The sequence below is a fragment of the Leptosomus discolor genome, chromosome 3 (assembly GCF_034619465.1).
Source record: "Leptosomus discolor isolate bLepDis1 chromosome 3, bLepDis1.hap2, whole genome shotgun sequence".
Lineage (NCBI taxonomy): Eukaryota > Metazoa > Chordata > Aves > Leptosomiformes > Leptosomidae > Leptosomus > Leptosomus discolor.
The window spans coordinates 23,605,172-23,618,497 of NC_141393.1; the positions used below are offsets into that span (position 1 = coordinate 23,605,172).

The 13,326-nt window shown below is 41.5% G+C and overlaps 1 protein-coding gene across 1 annotated transcript in view; it reads left to right on the forward strand.

Annotated features, from left to right (window-relative positions):
- Positions 1–149, forward strand: part of STON2 (stonin 2) — a 59,400-nt gene extending 59,251 nt beyond the window's left edge. Inside the window, exon 6 of the mRNA XM_086462128.1 lies at positions 66–149. Coding sequence (XP_086318254.1) covers positions 66–149 — 84 coding nt within the window. The remainder of the gene's footprint in view (positions 1–65) is intronic.
- Positions 150–13,326: the final 13,177 nt, after the last annotated feature.

The following is a 13,326-nucleotide window of genomic DNA, read 5'->3' on the forward strand; positions in this document are numbered from 1 at the left end:
AAGATTTTTAAATCTTTTGTTTTCCATTCTCATTACCAATGTTCTCCCTCTTTTTCCTCTGCCAGGTCGAAATAGAGCAGAAAAAAAGCTTGAGTGAGGATCCGAAGGGAGAAGACACTGCAAATGTCAATGAATGTGCTACTCAGTGAAGGAAGATCAGTCTGCAAGTTCGAAGAGGGGTGGTCAAATTAACAGATCTGGAAGAAAGCACTTGCAGGGTTTTGGCATTTTTCTTTAAAAAAGTATGGAGTACTGCTTTTAAAATAATGCTTTGAAGAGTATTGGTTTTATTTGTGATGATCTGTACTTTGAGAAGAAGCTCATCGGTGGTTTGTTTGGAACAGACCCATGGGCTTTTGCTGCAACGATTTAGGTACAGTTGGGATATAGACAGAATGACTCGTATTACAGTCAAGCCTGCCTTTTCTGCCTCTTCACCGTCTGGGTTCTGCACTGAAGTATGGTCTGGCCGCCATCACAGCCAAACCAGACAGCAGCCTTTATCTCACGATATTCTTCTCCCATGTTAGCATTTTTTTTGTATGCCTGTTGGTTTGGTCATTGGCAGATTCACTTCCTTCTGAACTGCCAAATAAAACCCAGGGAGCATCAAGTGAAAAATTATATGAAATCTCATTTCTGAAGTGGTCAACAGAGTGAAAACCCTGAGCATCATTCTAGAGCGTCAACAAACTCTTCATCTTAAACATCGTAAATGGCCAAACAGATGAACTACAGACAGGACAGCTAATCATGTAGCTGTTCTTCTATTCGCCCCTTTCTGTCTCATCCCCTGGATGACAACGTGCCGTTGTCCACATTTTCATGGCATCCGCACAAGTTACAGGAAAGCCTCTGCGATTTCTTAAAACTTGTATTTGTTAGTCTGAGCTGTTCTGTTGTCTTGACTGAACGTGGTTATGGCTGCTAGTAACAGGGAATGTGTGTCACAATAGAGGTGATACAGGAGGGACTTTGCTGAGACTAGATCATTCCTGCATAGAAAGATACTTAAGGGAAAACCATTGGGGTTTTTTTTTAGGTTTGGGGTTTTTTTGTATGTTTTCTTGGATGAATAAGGTGTGTGGTTATTCAAAATGTCAGAACACGGCTACTTTAACAGACAGTGTTTGCCTTCCTGAAAATCCTTGGAAGTCTGTCCAGCACAATATTACTTTCATGTTCTATCTTGAACCTACAATATAAGTAACTTGTATCTTCATAAACCCCCCACTAACTGGGACCCAAAATCTCTTTTCAAAAAATAACGAGCTTCCATCATGGAGATTTTTTAATTTCCATTTAGCTGAAAGTAACAGCAAGTCTTAAAACTTCTTTCTAAATAAAAATGCAGAAGGCAAAAATCACTCATTCATATATATTTTCAGAGAAAACAGTGTTTAAAGTACTCGGTTTTTATAGTTGTTCCCATGACTTGAGTAATATTTTGTCTCAAGGTAATTTTAAATGTAAAAAAACTAATTTATTAAACCATTTCTCATTTGAAAGGTTACTGCTGACTTTCAGATCACACATTTGGAAAGCCTTGGCAATGTAATTTAAAATCATAATGAATTAAAATGAAATTTTTTATAAATTTATGAATTTATTTTATTTTACATTTCATATAACGGAAAATTAGTACACTCTCAATTTACTACTTTCTCTGTGACTCCTATAAAAATCACTACAATGTTAAAATCCCAAAGGAAACATGAGATTAACTACTTTGAGTCTAAAACTGGTAGTGGTAGAATTTAAAACAAATTATAGGGAACTTATAAATGCCTTTTTATATGCACCTAAATTTCAGCCTAGTGATAACATATTTACACAGGTACACCTCTGTAAATACATAAAGTCTCAGTCCTTCCAGGACTTCTTAATAAGCATGTAATGTTCTATTGCAGGTAACCTACTGAAGCCCAGGGAGCTCCTTAGAGCACACCAGTTAGTACTAAGCATTTGCAACATCTCTCTGTAAATTGAAGAATGCTATTAAATTTATGAAGCATTTTGAGATCAGTGGATTAAAATTACTGATAAAGTGCAAAAAGTTATTATTTATTAAATGATAACTTGTAGAAGTTGTGAAATATCTGAGAGCACGGGGCTGAATTCGTGACTGATTCTCACCTCTGTTACCGGCTGCGATGAGCTGCATGGCAACTCCTCTCTACAAAATTCACTCTTCTTTTCAAAGGCATTCAAAGAACTTCTGGTGTTTTTCCTGTTTTTCCCTGCAGATCATAGTGTACAGTTTGTGAAAAGGCCCAGCAAGAAATCCAATGAAACCAAGCTCTTCAGCCAAGATGTTGCTGAGGAATTGTGAGAATGTTTTGTGAAAGAAACAGTCGGGAGAGGCTCAGTGTCAGAATTTTTGCTTATTGCCCCTCAGCCCTTGAAAACACAAATAAGTATTAGCAAATAAACAACGTTATGTCATACTCCTTAAAGAAGGGAGAAAATAAAAGGAATATTATTTTCCATCTCTGTTGAAATCTTAAACTATTCAGTCTCTGTCATACTCCAGCCACAGAATATTTCACACCCCAAAAACTGAAAGATGAACATACTGGAGATTTCTGGATTTACTGAATTTCTGTACCTCTTCATCACTGATTCTTTTTTTAGTTCAAAGTCAATGAATGAAAGAAAGCATATGGGCCTGACTCTGATCTCTCTTATACAGTTAGTTGTACGACAGATGCATCTCTTCCAATCCTTATGGAATTATGCAGGCAAAACTGGAAAAGTGTTCTGGTTTATAAAAAAGCTATTTTAATCCATTCTGATCTCCAGAGAATATTTTTCTGCTGTACCTGCCACTGAATTTTCAAGAGTTTAGGATTAATACCTCGGCCAGAGTTTCAAAAGATCTTGCTTCCTATCAAAGCACTGGAGTAAGTAGTTTGATTTTTCAGAAGAGCACTATCAACCAAAATCTTCAGAAAATCTAGTGTTGGTATCACCAAGTGTCACCACCGAATTCTTTTTTCAGTCCAACACCGTTAGGAGCGCTGAGCATTTGAACACTGGGATCCTAAGTGCCCTTTTTGAGAATTCCACTGTTCTTACTTCATTAAACAGTGCCAATTTTTCAGTGTTAGATACTGTCACGTATGAACTTTATGTACATGAACTATATACTCTTCATCTATGTGGGTACAGTAGTAATTTGAACAGATTGTTGATGGGAGTGAGGGGAAGAAGAGCTGAGAGGTTTGTCAGTCTTAGAGTAGCAGAAATTATTTAGATACAAGCTATGCCTGTAGCGGGGATGATTAGTTGGTTTTTTTTTTTTATCTTAGGGAAAAATCTCTTTGAATAGTTTCAGTTTAATACTGTTTTGGAGAAAGATATAATCACTGTCCTTTGGTTTATTGGAAAACTTTGTAGTACTGAAACAGTCCATGCAGGAAATGTGCCTTCAAGGTAAGTATGCATTTACTGCCTGAAGCTATTCCCTCTTTCAGCCTTCTTTCTATTTCTCATTATGGTTTTGTTTCATTTTTGTACTGCAGTAAGACTTGAGGTATTGCAGGGAATTTTGCCTAGAAAAATGAACACTCTTTGATCACAAGGGGTAAAGATGAACAACATCTCTGGGCAGCTGAGCTTATTTTAGTGAATGCCTTTTACGTTTATTAACTATGGACACTCTGCTAGCAAAGGAAAACGGGCAAATTCAGCTGAATGTAACTGACTGACATTATTTTTGTCCTTTATTTTATTTAGACTCAAATTTAGTCATCCTATGAAGGAGACAGATTTTAGGTTCTTCATTGTAGCAGTATCATAGGAAACGTTGCAGAAGTAATTTACCTTTTCCGGTGGGTTGCTGGCTGACATATTTACTTGACAGGACATCCAAGACCTGTTGGCCTACTTGTCCACGTGACTTCATAGCTGCTAGATCTCCTTGATCATTCACCTCCCAGGACAGAGATGCATGCAAAAGAGCATGAAAGCAAGAGGGATATGTTTACAAAGTTCAGCCTGGAGGTACTTGCTCTATTGCTTGCATGAAATTCTCAGTAATTTCCTTGGCACTTGAATGAACACAAACTAATAAAGCCCTTGATAGGTCACCTCTGTTCCAGAGGGTGAAAAATGCCTTTCAGTGACTGTTAGCAGCTGGTGTTGATAGCTGTATTCGTCTCCAGAAGTGGCCAGCACAAGAATTTGCAGCACACAGAGATCACTTACGGATGAAGTACTTACCCTTTTCTGCCACTAAAGTTAAATCTACATCGTGAGTTGTCTGATATAGAGAATTTTGTGTGGTAACAGGCATAGCTGTTCCTAGCCTTCCTGTTTTGTTCAGCCAGCCACCCACACATCCATCCTCCCATCTGTCCTACCCTCCCTCTGTCTCTCCTATACTTGCAATTCATTCTTTGCACTATTGACATTGATTGGTTTGATGACTATTTTGTAACATGTTCCTATCTTTTTGTTTTGTAAAGTAAGAGAGTCTATACACTGGCTAACTTTGTAAAAGTGGTTTGGTTTTTTTTTCTGTTTTACCAGTTGAAATGGGATGTCATGTTTTGTTTGAACTATGGGAGAACTTAAATAAATGTTAAGATGAAAGAGCATATCCGCATTTTCACTGTGAAACTGAAGTTGTATGTGCTGTATATTCTGCTAAGTCGTAAGTCTTGCATTCAGAAGAGGAAGAGGGAGTGTATTGAATGGCGTAAGGAGGGACATAAATTAGAAGTAATGGGACTATATACAGAAAAGAGATTATTTCATTTGATGGTCCAGACTGAATGACTGACTGTAAAGGAAATGGAGCAGGCCTAGAGCTGCAGCCACGTAACAGATATGAGGAGCAGTGCTGACGTAATACAGAAGTGGATGCAGCATTTGAATGAAGCCATCCTGAAACAAAGTTACTAAGAATTGAAGCTTCTGCTCAGTGGGTCTCGTATACTTCTGTTCTCTGGCAGCTAAAGCCAGGAGTACAAACGAGGGCAGCGTCTTCCTGTGATCAGAACGTCTGTTCACAAAGCAAGTGTAAGGATAAGGTCTAAACTATTTAGAGAGTCCTCTGCTATGATTGTGTTCTTCCAAAGTCAAGTAAGCCAGGTATCATTTCATACATCTTTCCGCTTCTCTCACAGTCACTGACCAGTCACAGTCTGCTGTTTTTATCGAAAGGACTCCCCAAATCAGACTGAAGAGCTGGGTAGTCTTGTTGACCACAGAAAATCAGCTACCCATCATAAGGGCTGCTCAGCTTATTGCTTTGAGCTCAGCACATTCTCCATAGTATGCCTCAGTAAAACAGACAGTAAGTCAATCATTTTACATGATAATAAAATGGAGGTACACAGGGAACAAGGCCTCATGTTCATTATTCAAGAGTAAATCAGGTCAGCGAGAAGAAAGAAGGAAAGTTAAATAGAAAGATTCGGGGGCTGTTAGTAATAGCAGTTTATTTATTATAATTCAGCTATTCAGTGACATTTGGAAATGATACTATCAAATCGGGAGGGTAGGATTATATTAACCATATTGTTTGATAATATGCAAAATTGTTTGAAAAAGAGAGAGTTACAGAAAAAGCTGAAAGTTTGAAACCAGGGAGCTCAGAGTTCTTTGGCAATAGTGCAGTCCTTCGAGACAAGCCAAAATAACAGCCTACAAGAGATGGAGATGTCAGAGTGCCAGCTCAATGTGTACCCAAACAAAAGACATCACTGGAGTGAGATAGCACAATTTGGAGAGAAAAAAAACACCACAGTTTTCTTTCAGTGCTTAGTTGCCATGATTGCCCTTACCATCTAATCCAGATATGTTGTAAATTTATGAGTAGGACAAAAGCTGCTGAAGGTCAGCTGAGGTAAAGCAAAAGAGAGAGAAGCAGCCCATTGTTTCAGCTGAGGTGCAGGTCCCAGAAGAAACTCCTGTCCTTTTGGTCACAGTATTAGAAGCCTAAAGCAACTCCAGCAAAAGTAGTTGGTGTCATATTTTAAACACCAGCTGTGAAAGGTGTCTTTCTCAACCCTGAATAATGGGACAGCAAAGCCTGATGGAGAGGGGTGACTATACCACTGCCTGCAGCTGCACTGGGGTGCCACAAGTGGCAGACACATGCCGGGGTTCAGGGGGTGTGGGCAGACTAGTCCTTCCCTGGTCAAGGGCCTTCTGCAGTCTCCCACTTGCTACTGTCCCAGGGCCTGTAGATAAACTGGGAGCAATCAGCTTGGCCTAAAGAGCTTCTGAAGGAAAAGGATGAATACAGGGTGAATACAGCTGAAAGTAATTTTCCAAGGCAAGAGCCTCTTTTGTAAAGGTTTCCCTTATGCAAAACAGAAAAGGAGATATCTACTGCTCTGTGTGGAAGTGAAGAAATCTGTTAGGACATGGTCAGTTCAGCAGTTGTATTAATACAGAGAGTACTCTGGCTAAAAGGGAACAAAATGGGAAAACCCCATGTCAGTGCACAGATGCAGGCAGAACTGTAGTGGAGTTCTGGCTTCTGGTCAGGAGAAACAAAAGAAAAATTGCAGACAATTTTCAACTAAGATTAACAGAGGTCAACCACTACAGTATCCTCTGTCCCCACTTCGTTTTGATCAAAATCTTACTGAAATTGCACTGCATCAGTCAGCAGGCTGTCGTCCGTGTCCCCCCCACCCCAAGCTGTTATAGGTACCCTTTGCCCAGGAGGACAAAATGCCCCTGGCAGTCAGGAAGTGACAGCTGGTGTGAGAGGAACAACCAGTGGAGTGGGGGTGGCAAAAAATAGGATAAGCTGAAGTTACAATCTCAACAGACAAAAATGCGTGTTAATACCTCATGGAGTCCCGTGACAAGTTAGGAACTATGCAAAAAATGTGACTTGGGGAGTCCCAGTCTACTGGGAACAAAGGAAAAATTAGTAAAAAAAAATAATATGAGTATTATGAAAGATTGGAAAGTTTGTGAACAAATAGAATTGGGTTTGGAACTCAGACCAGCTCTCAAATTGTACAGGGCCAGAGGATCCAAAAGACACAGGACGATGTGAGTTGACTGTGACATTTCTGCTGGGTAAGTTGTGGTTTGTGGTATGGGTCCTGCCTGGAGAAGTGAACTCCAGATTGCAACCATAAGGCCTTCAGCTGTGTGTTCACGCCCCCCAGGTTCGCAGGAGCTAAGGGACTGTTGCTCTCTAGTGGTCACTGCAAGCTGCCAGGTTTTTGCCTGGACTACTGAACCACTGCATCGAGCAGGCTCAATGAAACATGAGTCTCACTGATGTTCAGGACTGTGAACCCCATGCAAGATTTGGCCCATTGTTGACATGCTGAAAAACAGTTAGATCTCAAAACTGGGTGTGTAAGAACTGACTACCTCAATTGATTCCATGTTTAGCTGAGAAAAGGCCAACAGACAAATTAATTTTTCAGTGGTGTTGACTGCTCTTTTCTCCCAAGTAATCCCTACCTGTCTGCACAGTCATGCACAGAATCAGTTTAAATTTACATCCGTAAAGCACTTTAAATACCTTCAACAGCAAATACTGTAAGGACAACTTTTAACTACTGTCTATTAAAAAAAAAAGTATACATGTGTGTTGTATAGGCCTGCATAGGTCTATACAATTAAGCATTGTATGATGGGAAGAACAGTAATTTCACCTTTTTATATTTGGTCCACTCTTTAGAAGACAGACACCGCCCACCGCCCCGAGGTACACCAGTGGGGCTAAGTCCAAGTCTGGGCAGCCAAGTCCACCACTCCCATCTGATAAACCCCCTGCGGCCTCATTCTGGAAGTACCAACATTCCCAGGAGCTCTCATGAATTTGATGAAAGATGTCCAGATACACCTACTGTTCCTGTGCGTGCCTCAAACTACCACAGTCCTAGATGGTTTTCAAGCCAAGTGTTCTCCTACCTTCCATCTCTCAAGACTTCTAATCTTCTGGTTTGTGTCCCTTTCTCCTCCTTGTCTGAGGGTACCTGGAGAGCTGGGACAGAGGTGGAGACAAGACTGAAAAGAGCGACCGAAGACTTCGAGGGTTTAGAGTGCTGACCGGGTTTGTCAATCCTTGACTGCAGTTTCTGAAATGCTGTTGAGTAAATCATGGAATTAGTCCTTGGAGCAGGAACTAGACGCCAGGCCTGCCCTCTCCCTCCAGACTACCTTTCTCTGCTGAGCTCACTGAACCTAGAAGGCCTGCTGCTCCATGAAAGTACTTTATAGGATAAGTAATAGCACCATTTGAGGATAGTGTCTTATCTGTTTGCTGAGGTGCTATGGAAATAGAAGTGTTTAAATACATCCTTCTGCTGTATTTTCTAAGGAGTAATTTGTTATTAAAAGTCTCCTTCCTGAAACAAAATGATCCTTCTGTATTAGAGCCTGGCAAGAATACATCTATATGCCTTTGAAATAAATCCCTTAAAGCATGGGGACAGTTTTCCCTTCCAGCACCCACAAAAAGCACAGAAAAAACAGTTTCAATCTGTCCTGAAGTAATTTCTTACCTAATATTTAGGTTTAAGAAAAGTATGTACTAGTTACTAGTTTTCAGCTTACATTAATCATTTAACATTTACTATGCATTATGCATCTACTTTTATAGAAGTTACAGCCAATGGTCATTGCTCTTAATGAGAATGCTAGTGGACGATTTTAGCACAAAGAGAGAAATTTTGAAAACGTATTTCTCTTATTTTGTTTCCTGCGGGGCTACTACACTGGCATAGGAGTTCTGCCTCCCTCTTGTGGCTGCATCTTTCACTTTCGACCTGGAAAAGAAACATTTACAGTGCAGCCATAGTCAGAGTTCATGATAGCTACCTTCCTGACATAAGCCTCCTCCTCAAGTTTGGTAGAAAAGCCCCATTATGTTGGGAATCTCCCATATAAAAATTCTGTGCCTAAGGGAGAGGTTCTTTTTCATGTTCATGTAGGAACAACAGAACATGTTTCAGAAATTCAGTGGTAATTCATGCTGATTACATCTTGTGATTGATTCTGAATGTTCAGATTCAAGTCAGCCAAATGCATGAGCTCCACCTTGGCGTTATTAAGGTACATTCCAGGTGATGTGATATTTTCAAGTAGTGCTGGAAAATCTACGCAATTAACTTTAGAGTCAACCGCTTTGATGCCACAAATCTGCAAAAACTCATGGCCTGTACATTTTAGGATATCACTTTGTCCTTTCCTATCACCTTCCATTTAAAAATCATATCGTCCTTTTCAAACATTAAGCTATCTGAAAAGCTAACTGAAATAAAAGCCTGTAGATAAGAAAGCTAAAATAGCATTAAATCACTGCCTTGGAATGATAGATCCCTAGCTGAATGTAGATCTAATGTCCCTCCATTGTTTCCCTAACCCAGAAGAACATCTTCTCCCTTCAAGGTCCTTAGCAGACTTACAGCATTTGTAGGGTGATTTCCCTTGAATGTGTCTGCTCTATGCCCTTGTATTCTTCGTTCCTTAGCAATTCACACTGTTATCAATACAGCACATTGCCTGCTGCAACATTCAGAAAGACGGGTGAATTGTGTCTTGAAAGCCATAGCTGGAAACTGGGCAGGCAGGATCTGGAAATTTATAGCAGAAGTCTACAGAGAATAAGCTGCACAGCTTAAACACTACTGCTGGTCTTCTTGCTGTGTTAGTTCTAAAGAAAGTGACTCTGTAGTTCTGCACCACTGTTACTTGGTCGCACCCTCCAGCTTCATCTCCGATTTCAGCTGGCTTTGGCAGCAGGGCAAGGGACCTGCTTTGACCACTCACACATTTATGTAACTGTCCGGGTGATGTGGATAGAGATATTATCACTTTGGCTTTGAAGGTACTCGCATCTGCTTCGCGATAGATGATACCCATCAGCACCTCCTTGGCAGCTGGACAGTGAAAACATTCACAGGAGCTGAGCCCAGCCCGATGCAGACTCTGCCAGGGGCTGGCTGCAGCAACAGCTAGAACTTCTTGGGAAAAATCATCCCTGGTGCCTACAGACCACATCCAATAAAGGCGGTGTTGGGCCCTTGCCCTACGAACGTTAATACTGCATCTGCAGCTAGCCAGATGGGTCAGAGCATGGATCAGTCCTTCCAGCACAAATGCAGCTGTCTGAAAACTCCATAAACTGGAATTGCTGTTTTCTCCTCATCACGTACTCTGCCCATACCATAAAAGAGGGTGCAAGGAAAACTGCAGGTATAGCGGGTGCGATGGGATGCCTCACTAGAAATGTTTTCTTTCAGCAGAGACACCGACGTGCTGACCACTGATCTGCCTAGAGTCAGCCTGTGGGAGAAATGAGATGGCCAATGACAGTAGGTCATATTGCAAAGCTAGGAAGATTTGTAGTGGAAGATGATGCTTAAGACGGAAAAACAATTTTTCTCCTAAAGCAGGGAGTAGGAACAAGCAGCTGAGGGAAAATGTGAGCCCCAGTCTATAAGTGCAGCTTTACATTTTTACATTTGCAGCTGTCAAAAGCTTGGTATGCCCAAGACTCACAGGTTACACATCATTTAGCGTGAAGACTGGAGCAGAGAGGAGCTCTGGAAATGGGTCACAGGTTAGAAATGGCAGTAAATGCCTAGGGACCTACAGCTCCATTACAGGATGAGTTGGGCTGGCTCATTCCCGCTGTTTTCCTTTCTCTCAACACCAGGGACCCTGACTGCCCAGCAGTCCTCACACTGGTATGGCTTTGCCAGTTAGATAATTAGCCTCAGCATGGGAGCTCCACGTTCACTGCTCATAAGCCATTGGCTGGCCACAACTGAGTTCATGATCGCTGCTCCTTGCTGGGAAGGCTGAGCATAGCCAAAACCGACCTGGAGTTGTTTCCTGCAAATTCCATCCAGTTCTGTGAAAAACAACCTCACCACTCATGTAGGGTGAAAAAATCAAACCAAAACAAACAAAAACAAAATGAAAAAAGTGCAAAGATTTGTCTTGATTGCCTGATGCCTCTCATGCTGGGTCCCAGAGGAGACATATGGTCACCTCTGAGTAGGCTGTAAAGTGTAGGGCGCACCACACCCATGGTTTTGCCATGAAAGCTGTAGCCTCTTTGCCCTTAAAGCAGCACTATGTGACCCTCAGCAAGTCAGAAGCTTGCACGATTTGGAAGGCCACTCACTTGGGTGCGGAGGAACGGACATGCTAAGCGGGAGGCAGTGAGCATCCGAAGCAGAGCAAACTGCCTTGCGCAAAAGCATTTTTAGTTTACGGGCATGTGAGTATGTGGCCGCAGGACAAACTGCTGGGTAAAATACACAACAGCACATCCCCGCTTGGCAGTGGCTGCCTGTGTGCAGCCTCCTGCCCTGCCAGCTGTGTGAGGGAAGCCGAGGCTACACAAACATGCACACGCTTCCGAAGGAATCATAGGGTTATCGCGCACGCAGACCAGCACCATGCCATAGTTACATGCTGCATATTTGTATTCTGGCACACTCTGGGGTGATTACTTTATCCTAAGTCATCACATGGAGCCCGAGGTATGTAAGGCTTGGGAAGCCACAATATAGATCGCTCTGTGCCAATTTTTCTCTCTGAATATTTCACTCTCCAATGCCTGTATAAATCAGGAATAACTTTGTTGAAGTGAATTCAGTTTTGCTGTGGACCATTGCACATCATAGCCACTGGCTGGAATATATGGCAGTAATCAGTAAAAACATTTATCAGCATGCTGGGTAAAGCTTTGCTTTAGATCCATAATGTAGGGCTTTGCATGTAGAGACAATCTAATTGGTATTTTAAGTGCAGATTTTTTGTTACCTGACTTCTTTGTTGCTCAGCTTCATGGATCAGAGCCAGCAATATTTCGGCTGTTGTCAGAACCTCATCACAGTTGAGTAGCTGTGATTCATAGCAGTTGCAGTCAAAGTGATTAATGTTACAACTTAAAAAGCACTTAAGCAAGGTAGTACTGACAGAATGTGTAACTTGAAGGTACTCCTACAGCTCACGCCCTTGCAGAGAAGCTCTAGCCTTCAGAATTTTAGGGGCTTTTTTTAGCTATTTAAGAATCAGTACTCTGTATTCACATTATGATTCATTCAGTCTTTAGAGACCTAAGCATTAGGCCAAACATGTAAACACATGCAAAAAATAAAGGGGTGGGGTGGTCTCTGCCCTAAGACCAGTAATCTTCCTACTACAAGCATTATAGCTTGCTTACAGCAAGCAGGGTGTGCATTTTAGTAATGGCCAATTCTTCTTCAATAAAAGGAAGCCTGGAGACTTTTCTACATGACAAAGCATTTGGCAACAATGTCGTTTTGAAGCATTTCCTCCTCTGGCCACTTATTTCTACTCCTGTCAGCTCTTTCAGTCGCACTAACACGTCTTTTGTGGGGCTGCCCTACGAACCAGATCAGGAAACTGATCCAGGTTAAAAATTAGCCAGCACAGAAAAAAAAAAAATAAATGACACAGTAAGGAACTGGCACAACTGCAAAAGCGTGGTGGCACAGGGACGGAACGCACACACAGTGGTATGGGAAGGAAGTACAAATGCCTGAAATCCTCATTATCACTGAGTGCTTAGGGGTCGTGGGAACGACGGGATCAGGGTCTCAATTAAGTTCTACCTTTAGGAATTAAGCATAGTTTTGTCAATCAGAGACGTGAAAGAAACAATCTCTGATCCAGAAACCTCTGCTAAGGTGTAATTAAATGCGGCACATGGCAACAGCCTAGAAAAGATCTTGTTGTCTCTTCCAGCTGTAACTGATCATTTACCAGAAACAGCTGTTACAAAGACCATGGTGCAGCCATGTGAAGTGATTTTTGAGGGGTGGGCTGAGGGAGGCTAAGAAAAGCTAATTCTCTAAGCAGAGGAGGCACAAGTGGTCTTAGAAATGGAATAGTTTTGTAAAATCTGACAGGGAGCTTGTGTATAAAACAGAGAGGGAACTGTGATTCTGCTAGAGGAGAAATCAGTGTTGATAGGAGACATCTAGCAGTCAGTGACAGCTTGAGAAGAGCCTTCTGACAGGTGTACAGGCCTCTGGGTCTTTGAAGGCCTGAGAGGTCCGTTGGAGGCATATGGGGACAGAAGCAGTTACAGTAGCAAAACAACTATAGTAGCTGGTCACCTGCTAACATAGTCTTCGGTGAAGATGCAACTTACATATTTTGTTTGGAGGAGGGAAGATGGCTTTCTAATTTTGGTAGCTATGTGGCTTTGACTGTATAACTAAGCACATAGTTTTAGTGTCCTGTTCAGACATGCCCTGATGAGAAAGGTGTACATGTGAGTTGTTTTCAAACAACTATATATATTCTAATAGTAAACAGTCTTAGTCTATATTAAAGAAAAATTCTTTGTGCTTCCTA